This window comes from Lissotriton vulgaris, chromosome 4_1, assembly GCF_964263255.1.
Source record: "Lissotriton vulgaris chromosome 4_1, aLisVul1.2, whole genome shotgun sequence".
NCBI classification, from domain to species: Eukaryota; Metazoa; Chordata; class Amphibia; order Caudata; family Salamandridae; genus Lissotriton; species Lissotriton vulgaris.
The window spans coordinates 1,504,058,692-1,504,079,137 of NC_141691.1; the positions used below are offsets into that span (position 1 = coordinate 1,504,058,692).

The window sequence follows — 20,446 nt, forward strand, 5'->3', positions numbered from 1 at the left end:
TTGAAATATACTATTATTAACATTTGGGAGTTTCCTCCAGACTCAAGAATAGAATCTATTGAGTCCAATATCTCATTTAGCAAAGAGTTGAACTTCAGGCCGGGGGAACATAGATGTTGAATAGAAATAAGGAGTCTTACGAATAAGCACTCACTTTGGGTAGATTGATTTTGAGGCATTGTGCATTGCTTCTAGGAATATGTATTATTTCAAAGTCCCACTGTATCTCAGCTGTGAGTAGAATAGAGAGGCCTCCTTTTGCATAGCCCTTTCTGACACCCGTAGCAGGAACATCTGTAATGTAGTAATTGACCCAGTCAAAATTAGCTACAGATCAGGTCTTCCACCCTCCTCATATTTATGTTTCATTTTAAGTGTGGTAAGCTGTGTGTTGTTCACAACAGTGGAACTGCTTCAGAGAGCAGAGGGCAACACAGAGGCAAAGAAAGCTACTGAGAGGGTAATTTCGTTTAGGGTTGAGAGTGTGAAGCAGAACCCATAGGCTTCGAATGGTCTTCACCTTCACACAACCAGTTTTGAGCTGGTGATGCAATGACTCAAAAAATGGTAGACTGGGCCATCAATCCTGATATACACAAATGTTTTACTTGTGCCTGAAAGCTTAGTCTTTGTTATACAGTTGACTATAATATATGCATTTTACTTTTTGTGATAGCTCTAGAAATATGTTTTTAGGATCACCCAGGGATAAGATACCCAGAAAGACCGGGTTTTTCCGATAAGGATTCCACATTATCGCTCAATCACTGAGCCTGGATCTATAGCTATGGACAACTGTCTTTCCATCCACTGCCCAAGTGGAGTAGCATATTCACCCCAAGTGGAGTAGCATATTCACCCCAAGTGGAGTAGCATATTCACCCCAAGTGGAGTAGCATATTCACCCCAAGTGGAGTAGCATATTCACCACAGGGATGTGATCAATACCATGGCTACAGATTCAGATTCCTGCAGGTACACTTTCCCTTTTAGTCTTTCAAGATCATTAACCCCTTGGCCGCAGCGGTAATATTGCTGCGGCGCTGGGGGGGGCAGAGGGGGGCGCGCGGCGCCAGAACCACTCCGTCTAAAGCCACGAGCGCGCTGTGCTTGTGACGGAGTGGTTCCGTCACGGCCCCGCCCGCTCATTAGAACGGCCGCGCAGGCGCAGAATTCCTGCAGCGTGGGCAGGGCGGCCGCGCCGTGACGGAACCACTCCGTCACTAGCACAGCACGTCCGTGGCTCGTGACGGAGGGGTTCAGTCATGAGCACGGAAGGGGTTAAAACTAGTAGAAGAGTGTTGAATAACAACATACGTCTGTTACCTGTCAATAGCAACACAACATGATTTATGCTATGTGCATTTTTGGATTTTCTCTTAGAGGTCTAAAGAACAAGTTACTTACCTTCGGTAATGATATATCTGAAAGAAACATTAGTTAGTGATAGACTCTTTACCTTAGAATTACCCCCAGGCGTCAGACTGGATCTGGAATGTTTTAGGCAGCAGTACCCGTGCGCGTTGTGCGGCTCTGCGTCTGTCGTTGGTGCCGTGGTCACCAAGATGACGTTGCGGCAACTACTGAGACGCCGCCCTCGCACGCTGTCAGTTCTGTACATGACTTTCCGGCCCAGGAACGCAAAACCATGCAAGATACGGACTACGAGTGCATTGAAACTAGGGCCCTGAAAGGGATGACCTTAACCCTGAAAATCAGTTCGCAGAATGGAGAGGTTGGGTGGGGCGGTAAGGAATCTATCGCTAACTAATGTTTCTTACTGATATATAGTTACCAAAGGTAAGTAACTTGTTCATCTGAAAGAAACACGTAGTGATAGATTCCTTACCTTAGAATAGATACCCCAGCAATACCAATGCCGGTGTTAGGTCAGTGAACCAAGAGCACACACCAGAAAGATTTGGAGGACAGACCGGCCAAAGTAGTCGTCTCTCCGGACTTGGCTGTCGAGGCAGTAATGCTTAGTTAAAGTGTGCAGCGAGGCCCACGTTGCTGCCTGACAGATGGATTGTGAGGGGACTCCGTGTCCCAAGGCCGTAGTGGCAGTCGTCGCCCTGAAGGAATGGGCGCGCAGCCATATCGGAGGCTCCTTCTGTGCCAGAGAATAACAGGCTTTAATACACAAGACGACCCATCTGGAGATAGTCTGCTTGTGTACGGCCCGACCTTTCTTGGCGCCAACGTAGTCAACAAAGAGCTGGTCATCCACTCGAACTGTTGTGTGTGATTCAGGTAAAATGAGAGAGCACGTCTTGGGTCCAGACGGTGGAGCCTCTCTTCCTCTCTGGAAGGATGCGAAGGCAGAAAGAAGGTGGACAAAGTGAATGTCTGCCTGATGTGAAAGGCAGTGACAACCTTTGGCAGAAAGGATAGACGCGTTCTGAGCAAACCTTGTCCAGATGGACAGACAGAAAAGGAGGTTTACAAGAAAGATCCTGGAGCTCACTCACTCTCCTATTAGAGGTGATGGCTACCAGGACCGAATACGTTACTTACCAGTATGCATCTGTTCTTGGCATGTAGGGCTGATGACATTCATATCTGTGCATAGATCGCCGCCTAGTGTTGGGTCCGGATGATTGCACATTGTTGTCCAGGAAGAGTCTTCGAAGTATCACGAGATAGGTGGCTCCTCCCCTGGACTACAGTGCGCATGGGCATCCTCTCCATCCCCAGATTGTTTTTTGCCATTGTGGCAGAGATGGAGTGCAGTACTGTAAGTGATGACCATGCTAAGAGTAATTCCGAGTGCTGCAGCTGCTACAGGCGCCGGGGAGGAGGGCGGGCGATATGAATGCCAGCAGCCCTACATGCCAAGAACAGATCCATACTGGTAAGTAGCATATTCGGTTCGAGACATGTGGGCTGCTGAATTCATATCTGTGCTTAGAATATATAGCAGTCCCTCTATTAGCGGCGGCTGCCCGTGCCAGCTGCAGCAGTCTGAAAAAGCGTTTTTAGAACAGCCTGTCCTACAGCTGCCTGCTGTTTGGAGTGCACATCTACGCAGTATTGTTTAGTAAATGTGTGTATGGTAGACCATGTGGCTGCTCTACAGATTTCCTCTAAAGGAATGTTACCCCGGAAAGCCATGGATGCCCCTATCGTTCGTGTTGAGTGGGCTCTTGGGGGAATTGTTAATGTGCGCTTAGCTTTTTGATAGCAAATTTGTATGCACTTAACAATCCACCTGGCTATACCTGCTTTTGAAATGGGGTTGCCTTTGTGTTGTGGTGAGAAGGCAACAAACAGTTGTTTTGTTTTCCAAAAATTCTTTGTCCTATCAATGTAGTACATGAGAGCTCTTTTGACATCTAGTGTGTGGAGCATTCTTTCTGCCACTGATTCTGGATTCTGGAAGAACACTGGCAGTTCTATAGTTTGATTTAAATGGAACTGTGAAACCACCTTAGGTAGAAACTTAGGGTTAGTGCGCAGTACCACCCTGTTGGAGTGAATCTGTATGAATGGCTCTTGGATAGTTAGTGCTTGAAGCTCACTAACTCTTCGTAGCGATGTAATTGCTATCAGAAAAGCCACTTTCCACGTTAAGAATTGTATTTCGCAGGAGTGGAAAGGCTCAAAGGGTAGACCCATCAGTCTGGTAAGGACCAAATTTAGGTTCCATACAGGTGCTGGAGGGTGTCTAGGAGGAATAACTTGTTTGAGTCCTTCCAGAAAAGCTTTGATGGCAGGTACTTTGAAAAGTGAGAGATGTCGTCTGTTTTGGAGATAAGCTGCTATTGCGGATAAATGTATGCGTATGGAAGCGTAGGCCAGATTGCATTTGTATAGATGTAATAGATAACAGATGATGTTTTGAGTAGATGCATCTAGCGGATTAATGTCATTATTGTTACAATAAATGACGAAACGCTTCCATTTGGCCGCATAGCATGCTCTAGTAGTGGACCTCCTTGCCTCCTTTATGATATCCATACAGTCAGGAGGCAGGTTGAGGTAGTCAAATTCTAAGACCTCAGGAGCCAGATCGCCAGGTTGAGCTGGTGCGGATCTGGATGCTGAATGTCGTCATGGTTCTGCGGCAAGAGTCTGGGTGTGAGGTGCAGTCTTTGATGCGGTACCACGGAGAGTTCTAGAAACGTGGTGTACCATGGTTGGCGTGCCCACGTTAGAGCAACCAGGATGAGAGTCATTGAGTGTTGCCTCAGTTTGCGTGCCACTAGCGGTATTAGCGGTGCTGGTGGAAAAGCGTACGCAAATTTGCCTGACCAGTTCATCCATATCGCATTTCCCTGCGACTGTGGGTGTGGGAACCTGGCGGCAAAGCTTTGGCATTTTGCGTTTTCCTTCGTTGCGAATAGGTCTATCTCTGGATGACCCCACTGCTGGAAGTACGGGTGGAGTACTGATGGATGTATCTCCCACTCATGCATTTGGTGGATGTGCCTGCTGAGCAGGTCCGCCATCTGATTGTCCTTGCCTGGGAGGTGTTCTGCCATGAGGAAGATGTTTCTCTGAATGGCCCACTTCCACATGCTCTGAGCTAGATGAGACAACTGCGGAGAGTGTGTACCTCCCTGCTTCTCTATGTAGTACATGGCAGTCATGTTGTCGGTCCAGATCAACACCACTTTGTTGCACAAATGTACCTTGAATGCTTTCATCGCCATGAAGATTGCCATAAGTTCCAGAAGGTTGATGTGCATCTTTCTTTGCTGTATCGTCCATAGTCCCTGCACTGTGTAGTGGAGTACATGAGCCCCCATCCTTGGAGAGATGCGTCCGTTGTCAGTATTATCTGTGGTACAGGCTCTTGGAACGGTCGGCCCCTGCAAAGGTTTTGTGGATTCCACCAATGCAGAGAGTTGTATGCGCGACCGGTCACTAACACTAGGTCTTTTAATTGTCCTTGAACCTCATTCAACTGATGTGCCAAGCACTCCTGAAGCGGACGCATGTGTAGTCTCGCATGCGGGACTATGAAGATGCAGGAGGCCATCATGCCTATCAACTGCATGAACACTCGTGCTGGTAGCGAGTGTTGTGGTCTGAATTTTTGTATCAGCAATTGAATGCTGTTGATCCTCACTGAATTTGACTGTGTTTTGGCTGCCAGAGTGTCTATTGTCGCGCCAAAGTACTGTCGTACGTGGGCTGGGTGAAGGTGGGACTTTGGATAATTCAGTGAAAATCCAGGGCTGTGAAGTAGGTGAATGGTGTGGGATATGTGGGTGGCACATTGCTGGGCCGACTTTGCTTGGACAAGCCAGTCGTCCAGATAAGGGTAGACGTGAATCCTTTGTCTCCGTAGGTGTGCAGCCACTGTCGCTAGGCACTTGGTAAACACCCTGGGTGCTGTTGTTACTCCGAAGGGGAGAACTTTGAACTGATAATGTTGATTTTGAATGGTAAATCTGAGATATTTTCCGTGTGACAGGTGTACTGGTATATGGAAATATGCATCGTTCAGATCTAGTGTTGCGAGGAAATCTCCCTGACTGAGCAACGGTAGAACCTGCTGTAATGTGAGCATATGAAAGTGTTCTGAAAGGATGTACTCGTTGAGGGGCCCGAGGTCTAGTAAGGTTCTGAGGGACCCGACCTTTTTTGGGATTAAGAAGTACAGCAAGTACACCCCTTTACCTCTTTGTTCCACAGGTACGAGCTCTATGGCTGCATTGCAGCATGCTGACTACCTCCTGCTGTAATAATTGTATGTGCTCTGCGGACATAGGACGGTGTCTTGGGGTATGTTGGGTGGAGTGGATGTTAACTCCAGACAATAACCGTGCTGGATAAGCTGTCTCACCCACCTGTCTGTGGTGATGGATTTCCAGACCGGCAGGAACTGTTGTAATCTCCCCCGACAGGTGTTGTATGGTCGGGGGCAGTGACAAGACGTCACTGTTTGTTGGCGGCGGAGGATCGGGAGTTGTTGTTTCCACGACCTCTGCCCTTGGCGCTGTTTCCACGATAGCCACCCCTACTGGTCTTGTTGTAGGTGGTCTGCGTGCCTCCCTTACTATACTGTGCCTGCTGGGACACTTGGCCTCTGGCAGCTTCTCCATTGTTGGAGCGACGAAAATAACCACCCCTGAACTGCTGGGACTGAAGAACTCCCATAGACTTTGCAGTCTCCGTGTCCTTTTTAATTTTTTCCAGGGTGGTGTCCACTTCTGGGCCAAAGAAGTGATCAGGATTAACTGGTTGATTGAGTATGGTGGTTTGTATTTCAGGCTTGAAGCCGGAGATTCTCAGCCAGGCGTGTCTACGCAACATAATGCTTGTATTAATCGCCCTGGCTGCAGTGTCTGCTACGTCTAGGGCACATTTAATAGACGCATTGGAATTAAGTTTTCCTTCCTGAATTAGCATTTCTGCTGCCTCTTTGTACTCATCTGGCAAGTGTTGTAACAGGGTTTCAAGTGTATCATAATGAGCCCTGTCGTATCTGGCTAAGAGTGCCTGTGTGTTGGAGATTCGCAAACATTTGCCGCTTGAGCTGCCACACTTTTCCCTGAGGCTTCTAGCACTTTGGACTCCTTGTCAGGGGGAGGAGCATCACCTGTGGTTTGCGAGTTCGCTCTGTTACGAGCATTGGAAACAAATAGCGAGTCCAATGGCAACTGTCCCCTGATATACGTAGGGTCCCCAGGTGCTGGCTTGTATTTCCTTTCAATCCTGGGGTTTACTACTCTAGCCCTTGTGGTCTCCTTAAAGATGTCTCCAGCGTGTTTCAGGACACCTTTAAGCATGGGCAGAATTTTGACAGTTCTCTCAGAGGTTGAGAAGGTGTCCAATAAAAAATCCTCCTCAATAGGGTCAGTATGGAGTTGGACATCATGATTTTTTTGCTGCCCTCTCAATAAGTGCGCTGAACGCAGCCGTATCTTCTGTTGGTGATGTTTTAACAGCAAAGACAATGCTGTCAGGGGCAGTTTGTGGCTCCCCTGGGTCAACAGCGTTTGTCCAGGGTTCAGTGTGGTCTTCTGGATCAGTGTCTATAGGATAATTATATTCTTCATTGTAAGCATCTTCTACATCCACATCTGAATGTGTGGGTGAAGAAAAACCAGGCTCTTGTCCATATGGTTGCAGAGGTTCAGACAGGAGAGGCGACGTTGCTGAATCCCTCTTATTTTGTAATGGAATCTTATACAACTCCATAGGCTGTTCTGGGACGATTTTCCGCTTGTGAATGGAAAGTCTACCAGTTTCGGCGTAGATGAATTGCCTTGGCTGGTCGTCCTGGAGAGGTTGTCGATGCTTTGTGGCCTCTTCAGCAGTTGTGTGCTTTTTGCCCATGGGCGCCTTTTTGGTCGGGTCGACGCCCGTGAGTGGGGCGAATGCCTTAGGTGTTACCGGTGGCGGCAGTATAAACTTTATCGGTGCCGACGCCTTTGGAGTCTTGCTGACTGTTTGTGGGGGTGGAGCGGCCTTCAGACCGACAGCTGTGGCCTTCTCCTTTATGCGCTGCAGCGAGTCCGACACTTGCTTCGAGAAAGAGGCGGATGGTTGTGTCGACTCGACGGGATCTTTAGAGCGACGGTGTGTCTTGTGCCCAATGTCCTTGCCGACTTTCGCTTTGTCGAGTCGACGCTTAGGATCCGTAGTGTCATGCGCTTCGAGTCCTTTATTTGTGTCGACGATCTTTGGCGCCAACTTCTTTGGGTCGATGTCCATGATCTGTTTCTTCGGCGCCCCGGATTTCGGCTCGACAGCCTTTAGCGACCTCTCCGGGCCGACAGCACTCTTTAGTTGCGTGGAAGCCGACGGTCCAGAAGCCTTCGATCCGATCAAAGTCACTTGCACTTTCGGTTTCGATTTGGTTTCCAGTGCTTTCGGTTTTGTGGTCACCGATGTTGTCGGTTTCGATTTCGATCGATCGACCGATGGCTCTTTAGAAATGTCCGTAGCCGGGCCTTGAAGCGAGGCTGTAGAACAACTTGTTTGATCTAGGGTAAGGCCTTGTGGCGATCCCTCGACCTGAGCCTTATCGAGTGTTTCTGTGTTGGCCCCCAAACCAGCGGGCGGGCCTAGCTCCTCACTTGAGCTATCTTCTACGGCCCCAAAGGCCTCATCGTCGTCTCCTACCTCGTCGACGACTTCATCATGTTCGACCATCTCCTCATCTGCTGCGTCAGAAGTGGAGTCAACCTCCGACGCATGATCCGACTGCATCTCTTGAACGTCCTGCTCGACCCCTTCATCGTCTTCGGCATCGAAGATGTTCATCGGGTCAGGCGCTGTCTGCTGGGCTTCCTTCCGCGCTGCGCGTTGAAGGCGAAGAGTTTTCTTTGACCGGAATCGAGAACAAGCCATACAGCTGGCTTCATCGTGATCCGGAGACAGGCACTTGTTGCACACCGGGTGGACGTCGATGTGAGGATACTTGGAGTTGCAAACGGGACACCCCTTGAATGGGCTCCGTTCCATTTCGATCATCGATAAGGCCTCTGGCGTCGACCGGGCCTTTGGAGCTGAATAGCCACGCGGCTATACCTTGACGCCCGGCTCGAAAATTGAGCTGGAGCGAGTACTTGGCACCGATCGCAAAGACAATACCGACGATAGATATAGGCCTTTTGGCCAAAAAGAAAGTTTTCTATTGATTCCGAACTTGAGCTAGTAAAGATACATCCGAACCCAATGGCGGAAAAAAACAATCTGGGGATGGAGAGGATGCCCATGCGCACTGTAGTCCCGGGGAGGAGCCACCTATCTCGTAATACTTCAAAGACTCTTCCAGGACAACAATGTGCAATCATCCGGACCCAACACTAGGTGTCGATCTATGCACATATATGAATTCAGCAGCCCACATGCCTTGAACATCAGTCTTCAAAGTCAACAGACGAAGAGGACCGTTGTGAAGAGGCTCAAAGGGAGCACACATTAAATATGTGATAACCAGGTTCAAGTACCACTGTGGCATTTTGAAGGGAATAGGAGGGAAGAGATGAGTAATGTCTATGATGAATCTATTTACAACAGGGGACTTGAAAAGAGAGGGCTGATCAGGGAGCCTGAGAAATGCCGAAATAGCAGAAAGGTAGCGCCTGATAGTGCCCAGAGCAGAGCCCTGCTGGGCCAATGAAAGGAGGAACAATAGGACTTCTGAAAGAGGGGCAGAAAGGGGATCCACAGCCTTTGCTGTGCACCATGCCACAAATTTGTTCCACCAGCGGGCGTATACCAACCTAGTGGAGGGACGCCTGGCTGCCAGAATGACATCACAGACTTCAGGAGGCAAGTAGAAAGGAATCAACTGCTGCCGCTCAATCACCACTTAAAGAGGTGGAGACTGGACAGGTTTGTGTGTAGGACCGTCCCCTGCTGCTGCGACAGGAGATCCTCCCACAGAGGCAGTCGGATCGGAGGATCGATGGTCATACTGAGTAGCTCGGGATATCAAACTCTTCGAGCCCAGTCCGGAGCCACAAGAATGACTTGGGCCCAATTGCACCTGATCTTTTTCAGCACACTGGGCAGAAGTGATATAGGAAGAAAAAGCCAGTCCGTGAGCCACAACTGCAGCTGTTGTGCAGTGCCCTCCGAGTTCTGGACGTAAACGGACAGGTTCCCCTGATGCTGCCCCCACTGGAATTTCAGGTCCCACTGCAGAGCCCCATATGTCATCTGGCATGAGTGTATATCACAACAAACAGAGGAGAGAGGGTCATAGGGAAACAAAGTTTAAAGACCGCTACCTGGTTCACGACCCCAACTACAATATAATCAACACAAAGAATACAGGGAGTCTAAAGGCCACTTAATATGGCTTCGCTGTCAATCACTCTAATAAATCAGTGGGTGCCAGAGTCACCTTAGAACAGCCTAAATCAGGGAACACATTAGTGTATGGGAACAAATTAACAAAAAACTCCAATACATACAGAACTGCACATCGAGTTGGCGGTGTCAAGGCCACATTGAATTGTGAACTTTGCTGCATCTCTCCCTTCAGCAATAGCTTGAGAGAGCACTGTCCGGGCCTCCTCCGGACACGGAGGCAGCACTTGCGCCACCGTATCCCCACACAAAGTGGGAATAACGACCCAAGAGGCATGCAGTGTTCACAGACCGCAGCCCTGCACTGGCAGAAGAAAAAATCTTCTTACCGAACTTTTCTTGGATTCCCTGTCCGGGGGTGTGATAGGGAATGCACTTGGGGAAGCAGAGGTTTGTACAACCAAGCTCTCAGGGGTGGGATAGGAAAATGGTGTCGCCCGGGGCCGGGCGATGGCGTTGGGCCACGTTCCTATCCACAGGAGCTCCTGTATTGGGCCTTGACCAGGTGCCCAAAAGAAAATCTGAAAGTGCATCATTAAAAAGGCAGCAGTGGCTCCGCAGAGCTAGCTGCCGGCTGAAGCACTTCTGTCAGGAGGTTAATCCTGAAGGCCACTGTAGGGAGTTCGAGGTAGAGCCTCGGCCGCCCTATGCAACACAACTGCGTAACTTGCACCCTCCTCCGTAGCCATGGTAGGAGGAGGTAGCATGCCAAGGTCAGGAGAGGTGTCAAGACCACTGGCATCGCCCAATTCCTCTGCCCAGTCCAAGTCAAATTCACAATATGCTCTGAGAGGGTCGTCAGACCCCTCCCAGTCCTCCCCTTCCTCCGAAGGCTGAAGAACAGGCCGAAAATAAAGAGGCTTGACACCAATTCCGACGCCATTGGCGTCGGAATTGGTGTTGAGCAACGCCGTTCCGGTGCTGTGTCCATATATGGGCTGAAACCAGGGACGACATCGTCCGGGGGCAAGGGCGACGTCGGAGGTGGTGCCGGTGGGGTCGACGTCGGTGGAGGTGTCACAAGGTCAACAGGCGTCAACCCGGATCCATGCCTGTATCCCTGGTGGCCCTGATCCGACAGGAATTTCAGAGCCGGAGCCTCCGACAGTGATGGGTGATGGCCCCCTGTCGGGCCGGAGGGGCCCAAAGGCACGCCGGCGTTCCTAAGAGGCAGTCCATTGCTGACAGAAGGTCCTGCAGCTGGGACGGAGTCGCTGACGGACCCAGGAAGGTTGGGCAGGTCAACGGCGACGGCGTAGGTACCGGCATAGCTGCGTGGGATGCACCACCTGCACTCTCAGCCTCAATATGCGAGGAGAAAGACTGAGAGTGATGGTGGTTCTTCAACTTCTTGTGACGCTTCGCCTTACCTGACCCCGAGTGCGAAGACTTTGATCCCAGCGAACGATGGTGGTGGCTCAACGACCGGTCCTTCAACCTCCCACAGGACTGGGACCTTGAACAGCGCGGAGTCGACTGCTGGACTTCAAACAACTTTCGGGACCGCTCCGGCAAAGTCTTTGGCGCCATGGCCCGGCACTAGGGGCGTGACTTGATGTTGTGGCCATGCCCCAGGCAGTAGAGACACACATGGTGCGGGTCTGTTACCGACATCATGTGTTTACAGTCCCCGCAGGACTTGAAGACTGGCATCCCTACGGCACCAGGAGTCGAACGATTCAAAGAAAAGAGACAAAAAGACCTTGAAAAACTCAGTCAAAAAGTGACTGGGGGTACCTCTCTCTTCGGATCTGCACTTGCTGGCGCAGAAAAAGAAAAAAATGTCATAAGCGCGTGAGGGCGGCGCCTAAGTAGCTGCTGCGACGTCATATCTGCAACCACGATAACAACGACAGATGATGAGCCGCACGATGCCACCTTCCGATGAGCAAGGGTACGGCTGACAAAAACTTTCCGGATCCAGTCTGACTACTGGGGGTAATTCTAAGGTAAGGAATCTATCACTACGTGTTTCTTTCAGATGGCTCAACATTATGGCACTATGGAAATGCCAGTTACTCTTGATACACAATCTCTCAACCAACCTAGTGTGCAGGAATGGAATATTACCAAACTCAAATTGGTAAGACAAGCACAGAAATGTGATCCTTTCAACTTAAGCAATGAAGCAGGAGATGGGCTGCAACTCGCGTGAGGTCGAGAAGGTAAATGCCCTGCAGGCAAAAGATCAGAGATCAACTCTCAGTTCAAATACATTCCACAACGTGGATATGAAAGAGGAAAGCAGGTAACTAATGCATCCAAAGATTACAATTCTACAATCTCAACAGCAGCACTATTTAACATAATAGATCTTTGTCGGTGGGGGATGAGATTCAGGGGAACTTTGAGGTAAGCTGAAAAAGGGGGCAATCAAATGCAGTGACGCAATAATTATGGAAGCCACAAATGGGAGGGTTAATGATCGAAGAGAACTTTAGAGTGCATACATCTTAAAGCTTGGTGTAAATGAAGGAACTACATTTAAGTATGTTAAAAAAAGTGTTAAAATTGCGAATTATAGATTTTATGAATGAAAGCAGCCCTCCACATTGTGTCATTAATAATGCAGAAACAGCTACTTTTCTCTAAGCCAAATACAAAATGTGAATAAGAGTGGCTTTTGATTCGGCCTCACAAGCCTTGTTCATGGATGAGCGCATATAAACAAAGTGAAAAAATAGACGTCGAGAACAGACACATTTCTACTATTTCTGCTAAGTGGCAGACCTGCAATGTTGTTGTTGGAATATATATTTTTCGCCCGGGAGTTTCATCATTTATTTTAAAATGTCATTATACATGGATACAATATGTGAGTAACGTAGTATCCATCCTGTTCCAGTGACCTGCCAAATATATTTGGCCTAAATATACAAACAACGGGTGATGTGAAAGTATCCCATATGGTTCGTTTAATTACCATTTACTTGACATATATCATGTAAAACAATGGCAAATTGGAACAGCAGAAAAAAACCTGACTGTCTTTATCACGTGTGTATAAACAACAAGAGAGAAAGGGCTACAATACATACTCTCCTGCCCCTGGGGATAAACAATCGTAAACAACTAGAGAGTATCTTTAACAATAATTAACTAGAAGCTTCGAAAGAGGAGTGGTCAGGCAGAACAGCCCCCAACACCAGTCAGTGCTCCATGCAAAAGTATTAGCTGTGTCGCAGAAAGGTAGTGAGATTATTCAAGATGATAAAGGAACCCTCAGGCACCCACACAAGGTAGGCTGCCGTTTGTCTTCATTGGGTTCCTGTGGTTAGTGCATGTGAGAGTACATCAAACCAAACAGGTGCAAATTAAAATGAGTATGGATCACTCCCTCAACCAACACTTTTAATGGAGGGGTGATTCGAACTCAGTTAAAACCAATGTGCATAGACGGACCTGAAGAGTTAAGTAAGTTTGAACCCCTTGTCCTAAAAAACGGTCTGCATGTTTCAGCTATCTGGTCTTGTTCGACCCAGCATTCCTCAGGACCAGCAATGTAAAAAAAACTCACCCAACGAGGCAGCACACCCCTTAAAGTGTCTACTCACGGTGGATGGATATTCACATAAACGCGTTTTTACCAACTTAAGTTCTATATACTGGTAGGCGTCTTGTGCGTTACCTCTATTCTACGAGGTTTGTGGAATTTTGTTAGATTCCCACTTTCATTTTACGTATAACGAAGGTCAGACTTTCTCTTTAGGATTTCATTGTTCCCAAATTAATGAGTCGGTGGTGGAGGAAATCTTCACGTTAGCATTGATTTACTGGCGGAAACCCGCGTAGTCACCTAACAAGGGCTCATCCACGGCTCGAATAACAAGTTGTTATTCGAGCCGTGGATGAGCCCTCTGGTTTTCAATAATGTCTAGGGTTGGTAGGTTTCCTGAGTGACAGCCGGCCCGAGGCTCAAACACTGCCGTTATCTCCCAAGGAATATCCCTCCATCCAAAACATTCCAGAGTGTTTAGGTTTGTATCCCAGCTCAAACCCACTAAAAACAACCACAGTTCTGATACCCGCAAATCAAGGCAACCCAGGTTAAAATAGCTTGGGTCAAGCACCTTAGGGAAATGTTCCTGTGTGAGGAAGACTGGAGGAAAATACCATTGGAATTATTATATATTTTTTGTTTTATTTCACAAACGTCTTATTCGGTACACTACCAGTTAGAGTGGTCATGCACCCAGCAACAGAAATCGTATGTATAGATATTGAAAATATATGGTTGCAGTGGGTTTCTATGCAGTCCATAGGGGATATTTGTGACTAAAAACACAGTTACCGTAAACTGACATTTCACTTTCAGTTGCTTTACAAATTTGCTATATGCAGTGCACAGGTTTGTCACAGAGGTGAACAAGCATCCTGACAAGTGAAAGGCTTAAACTAAACGCTAAAAAGTTTTTTTTTTTAAATCTCTTTATTAGCATCAGATTGGTCCGTGCAAGCATACAAGTACACAGTAAATTGTTGACAATGAAAACGTTAATGATCATTATACAAAGGAAATAAATGGAGGACTGGACCAATGATATTACAAGCAGTGTAACACAGTCTAAAATCTTATTTTCACTTTTCCATATCTGAAGGAATAATGCACACTCGGAAAGATGACACAAAGAGATATAACCTTCTTCAAACAAAACAAAAATGAGTGAGCCTTCGTGACAGAGAGAGCGGCAAGTAACACATCTATTTGACTGGTAAGATGGCATAACCAGAGGCATAGGCAGTCAAGGGCAGGTAAAACGACTAATGTAAAGACTAGTGTGAAGCAACCACTCCAGCCGGGGCAAGGTGTGTAAAGGAACTGAGGAGAGAAACGTCCCGGCCCAAACCAGCATACAGTCCACAAATCAGCAGCTCACGCATATCCCACTCCAGTAGTGTGTGGACGCTAGGCCCTGCATGACTCAATAGGCAGCGCACGGCGGGTCGGCCAAAACCACCTAGCCCACCCCCTCTGGGACAATAGAGCTAGCAGCCTGGGAGTGTGTGTCCCGTGTAATCTTGCTAATATACTGTCGGTATGGGCCCCAGATGTCGATTGGGCGTGAGGCTGTGGGGATCTGCGTGGAGTACTCCACACTATTGGTATTGCATTGGGAAAGGCTGCGCATCCAAGTCTTGGAATCAGGGATCCGCCTGGACCCCCAAAGTAAAGCAATTTCCCTTTTCGCCAGCAAGAAACCTATGGCAGCAAGTTTACGCGTGGTCCGGGGGAACTCAGCGACATAGCCAAGCAGTGCAATCTCTGGCTTATGTTGCAATTCGCATTCCAACATGTCGCCCAAGATATGGTGCACCTGCAGCCAGTAGGTGTGCAGTTTCGGACAGGTCCATGTGAGATGTGCAAAATCGGCATGGGGAGCTTTACATTTAGGGCAGTGATGAGGTCTGGTCGGGTCAATTCTGTGGGCCAGCGCCGGTGTGAAGTATAGGCGCCTCAAAAATTTAAAATGAATTAGCTTATGCCTACTGTTGACTGACACCTCTTTAGTGGAGCGGCAACAGGCATCCCATTGGGCATCCGTGATGGGGCCACCCAAATCAAGTTCCCACGCCGCACGAACTTTCGCATCCGAGGCCGGGAGGGCCGCCACACAGAGTCCATACAACCTGGAGACCATATGGGCTCCCGTTTGCGACTGGATTAGGAAAGTCAGTGCTGCCATGTCATCCGGCGGCAGTGGGAACGATGGAAACTGCGCTCTAAGCATGGACCTCACCCTAGTCAGGACAAAGGAATCCATAAACGTCCGGTCCGTGAATCGCGGGTCCTCGGACACAGAAAAAACATGTCCGCCCGGGAACAGATCCCCTATTGTGGCGAGCTGGTATTTGGACAGCGTTCTGCGGACCACCGCATCTGCAGTGATGGGGAGCCAATGCGGGTTAGGTAGTGGAAGAGCCGGGGAGTACAGCACGTCCAGCTGGAGCAGCCTACGCAACTGCATCCAGGCCCATGATGTAGTGGACACAGTTTGTATGTCAAGTGGGTCTCGGGGGAAGCCTGTGGGTAATATCGAGTTGAGGGTAAGTGGTAGTACCAAGTCCGCTTCAGGTCTCAAATATGGGATCCGAGCGTCTGGATGGAACCAAGGATGCGCATAGGCGCACTGCGCGACTAGGTAATAAATATAAAAGTCTGGCACTCCAAAGCCACCCCGTTCATAAGGCAGCGTTAAGATGCGCCAAGAAACTCGCGGATTCTTATTCCCCCACACTAAACGCAACAACAAAGATCGGAGTTGGGTGAAAAAAATTCGAGTGAGTGGGATCGGTATGTTATTAAATAAATACAGAAAACGGGGAAGTACAATCATTTTAATTATGGCGATACGGCCGGCCATCGAGATAGGGAGGCGAACCCAACGTGTAATATTATCCTCCAGAAAGTCTAACGCCTGTCCGTAATTAAGACGAATCATGGATACCGTGTCCAGATGGATGTGGATACCCAGATATTTCACCGATTCAGTATTCCACTCCAGCGGGAACGGGCAGTCCCAGCGGGCAGTGGAGGGGGTGAGCGGAAAGATCTCAGATTTGTGCCAATTGATACGAAGGCCGGAGTATCTCCCAAAGCGTTCCACCTCAAGCAGCAAGGGCGACAGGTTGGACTCCGGAGATCTAACATATAGAATGGTATCATCAGCGTAGAGGGAGATGAGTACCGGGCCCGTCCGGAACTGGAGCCCGCGGTGCAAGTGGTGCTCCTGAAAGTGTCGTACCAAGGGGTCCATGGCCAGGATATACAACAGGGGGGACAGGGGGCATCCCTGTCTGGTTCCCCGGGAAAGAGGGAAACTATCAGAGAGCGTGCCATTAAGGCGCAGCCTCGCTCTGGGGGCAGTATAGAGCAACTCGACCGTGGAGACAAACAAGGACGGCATGCCCATACGGTGCATGACGGACAGAAAAAACGACCATTCTAAGGAGTCAAATGCCTTCTCGGCGTCCAGAAATACCGCAGCTGCCGGCGTATCCGGCTCAATCCTGTGAAGGACAGAAAACAGCGTCCGCAGATTAAAGGAGGTGGATCTATGGGGAACGAATCCGGACTGGGCAGGCGAAATGATAGATTCCATAAGTAAAGATAGTCGAGTGGCAAGGACTTTCGCCAAAATTTTATAGTCAAGATTGAGTAGGGAAAGGGGCCTGTAGGAACCGCACCTAGTGGGGTCCCGACCCGGTTTGGGAAGTAAAATGATGACTGCCTCCCGCAATGTGGGTGGCAGAATCCCTGTTTCGAGCGCCTCCGCATACACCTCGATCAGGCGAGGTACCAGCTCCTCCTTGTACTCCTTATAAAAGTCGGCCGAAAAGCCATCCAGACCCGGCGCCGAGGAGCCCTTCAGCGCATCAATGGCTTCCACAACACAGTCCGGGTCGATAGGCATCGCCAGAAATTCCTGCATATGTTTTTCCAGGAACACCATAGAGATTTCGTTAATATAGGGGCCAGGGTCGCGACAGTCAGCCGACAGGCCCGAGGTGTACAATTCCTTGTAGTAGGAGAGGAAGGCACCGCAAATGGCAGGGGTGGTCTGATGACGAACACCTAGATCATCAACCATGTCGGAGATGAAAGATGCCTGGCGGGGGGGTCGAAGCAAATGGGCCAAGAGCTTGCCAGGCCTGTCACCTTCACCATATTGCCTAGCCGAGTGTTGTGTGCAGAGATACTTCAGTTCCCTGTCTGCAGTGTCTCTGAACTCTTGCAGTAGTTCTAGCCTTTTCGCCTCTACCCCAGCAACCGTATCAGTGAGCGTGTCAGTGTCTAATGCAGCAATGTCCTTCTCAATACGGGTCAGGGAGGCACGGATGTCGCGCAAAGCCCCTACATGTTTGTCGATGCAAACCCCCCTGATAGTGGCCTTGAATCCCTCCCACAATGTAGCCCAAGTGTCCACCGTGCCCTCGTTGAACTCAAAATACTCCTCAATGGCAGTACGGACGTCTTCCTTGAAGACCGGGTCAGATAACGCCCTGCCAGGAAAGCGCCACTGCCTCTCATACCCTCCCAACCTGGGGATTAGTAGGGTCAGCACTACGGGAGAGTGATCAGACAGTGTGCGCGGGAGTGTCGAGTGGTCACTTACCCAACCGGCCACCCCTGGGGAAAGGAGCCAGTAGTCTATTCTGGTACTAGTGTTGTGATACCCCGAGTGGTGGGTGTAGATGGGAGCGGCGGAGTGTAAACGGGCCTCAATGTCAATCAGTGAGTAGTGAGCGCACATATCCGCCAGCACAGCACGTGAGCGGGGCTTACAGTCCGGGGAAGAGGAGGTGCTGTCCCTGGCAGGGGTCATCTACTAAACGCTAAAAAGTTAGTAAATAATCAGCTATATTAGGACACATTATTAACAACTTTAATTCTACAGGTAATTCCAATAACAATGATGCTAAAAATATAATAAATTACTGCCTTACCTGCTGCTCTGCAATAAGCGATGTCTTGAGGTTCTGCATTTCTTCATTCATTTGTTTTTCTTGACATTCAAGCTGCTGCAAAAATGAACATTTTTCCTCCTCAAGCCTCCGCTGAAGTTCTGAAGCCAAGCTTGCTGAATCCCCAACAAATGATTCATCAGTAGGTCTTAAAAAAAAATTGGAATTAAAATATATACATCACCTAGACATAATTAATAATTATAAACTCGCACTGTATTAAGCTCAGTAAAGTCAAACAAAGTGCCATCCTATTACAATTTTATACACTAGAACATTCAATTTAAGTTTAAATAATATGTATGCCATTAAATTTAAAGTACTACGATGCACTGGACAGCAGAGAGTTAATGCACAAGTTACTTACCTTCGGTAGCGATGTATCGTAAGAAACATTAGTAGTGATAGATTCCTTACCTTAGAATTACCCCCAGGCGTCAGACTGGATTCAGAAAGTTTTTCGTCAGCAGTAATCCTGCGTGTCGGTAGACATCGTTGTGCGGCTCCGCGTGTGCGTCGTTGGCACCGGGATGACGTCGCTGGAGCTACTTAGACGCGCTCATGCGAGCTGACGTCAGTTCTGTACTCTACTTTCCATGCCAGGAACGCAGAGCCATGCAAGGTAACTGACCACTGATGCCATGAAACTTGGGCCCTGAAAGGGATGACCTTAACCCTAGAAATCAGTTTGCAGAACGGAGAGGATGGGTGGGGCGGTAAGGAATCTATCACTACTGTTTCTTATAGATATTTCGCTACCGCAGGAAAGTAACTTGTGCATCTGAAAGAAACATGTAGTGATAGATTCCTTACCTTAGAATAGATACCCCAGCAATACCAACCCAGGTGGTGGGTCTGCGAACCAAGATCACACAAGAAAGTCCTGGAGAACAGAATGGCCAAAGAAGCTGGCTCTCCATACTTGGCTGTCCAGGAAGTGGTGCTTGGTAAACATGTGCAGCGAGCCCCACGTAGCTGCATGACAGATGTCATGCAAGGGAACTCCCCGTCCTAGAGCAGTAGTGGCTGACTTCGCCCTGGTAGAGTGGGTGTGCAACCCCACCGGAGGCTCCTTTTTAGCCAAGGAGTAACAAGCCTTAATGCACAGAATGACCCACCGAGAGATGGTCCGCTTGTGCACAGCCTGACCTTTCTTGGCGCCCACGTAGCCAACAAAGAGCTGGTCATCCGCCCGGAACTGTTGTGTGCAGTTTAGATAGAAGGATAGCGCACGTTTTAGGTCCAGAAGGTGGAGCCTCTCTTACTCTTTTGAGGGATGCGGAGGCGGAAAGAAGGCGGGCAAAGTGATGGTCTAAATAGTGCCTCGAATAATCTTGGTTGCATCCCCCAATGGGCACACCACTCGGACTCAATAGTTTTTAGCTTCTATTTTTGTTTATTGAAATTCATTTCATTTCAACTTTTCAAACATGTTGGATTACATTACGAATCTTTCCTTATGCATATAGTACTCTAATGCTTTTCAAGCTGAAGCGCTCTTCATCAGGGAGGAAGATCTATAATAGAATCATAACACACTGAATGTTTACCCAATGTATGTCAATTCATGTCACATTTCCCAGCTTTACTAACACATTATTTCCATGCATTATTTGTTACTGGTTGCCAGACGACCTATTTAGTCATGCATTTGTGCTTGTGACACAACCCTGATTCACGTGGTGTTTTTCCAACGTTTAAATGCCTAAAACTGTGTATTAACGAGATTTAAATGTATTCACCGTGGCGTCTTACTCACATGTATACTGGCCTCTGTTTTTCAAAAGGCTGAAAAAAATCACAAAAAACCAATGTTTGTTTTACGTACACAGCCCTAAGCTGGCAGATGAAAACAGCTTCTTGACAAGCTGATCCAGCTTCTTTATTTCCCTATCCGGAGGTGCAGTAGGGAACGCGCTCTGGGATGCAGAGGCTTTGACAACCAAGCTTTCAGGGGTAGGGTGTTGGGTAAGGAAGAGGGGGTCGCCCGGAGCCAGGCGATGGCGGTGAGCCACGTTCCTGTCCACAGAAGCCCCTGCGTTGGACCTGGACCAGGTGCCCAAAAGAACTTCTGATAGTACATTGTTAAAAGGCAGCAAGGGTTCCGAAGAGGTAGCCGCCGGTTGGTGCACTTCTGTCAGGAGGTTAGTCCTGATGGCCACCATAGGGAGTTCAAGGTGGAGAGCCTCGGCTGCCCCACGCAACA

General features: G+C 48.7%; 1 protein-coding gene across 7 annotated transcripts in view; it reads right to left on the minus strand.

The window, feature by feature from the left end:
* Positions 1-20,446, minus strand: part of RB1CC1 (RB1 inducible coiled-coil 1) — a 544,646-nt gene that overhangs the window by 193,220 nt on the left and 330,980 nt on the right. For all 7 annotated transcript variants that reach the window (XM_086965748.1, XM_086965743.1, XM_086965750.1 and 4 more), the window contains one exon: positions 18,223-18,388. In XM_086965748.1, coding sequence (XP_086821874.1) covers positions 18,223-18,388 — 166 coding nt within the window. The remainder of the gene's footprint in view (positions 1-18,222; positions 18,389-20,446) is intronic.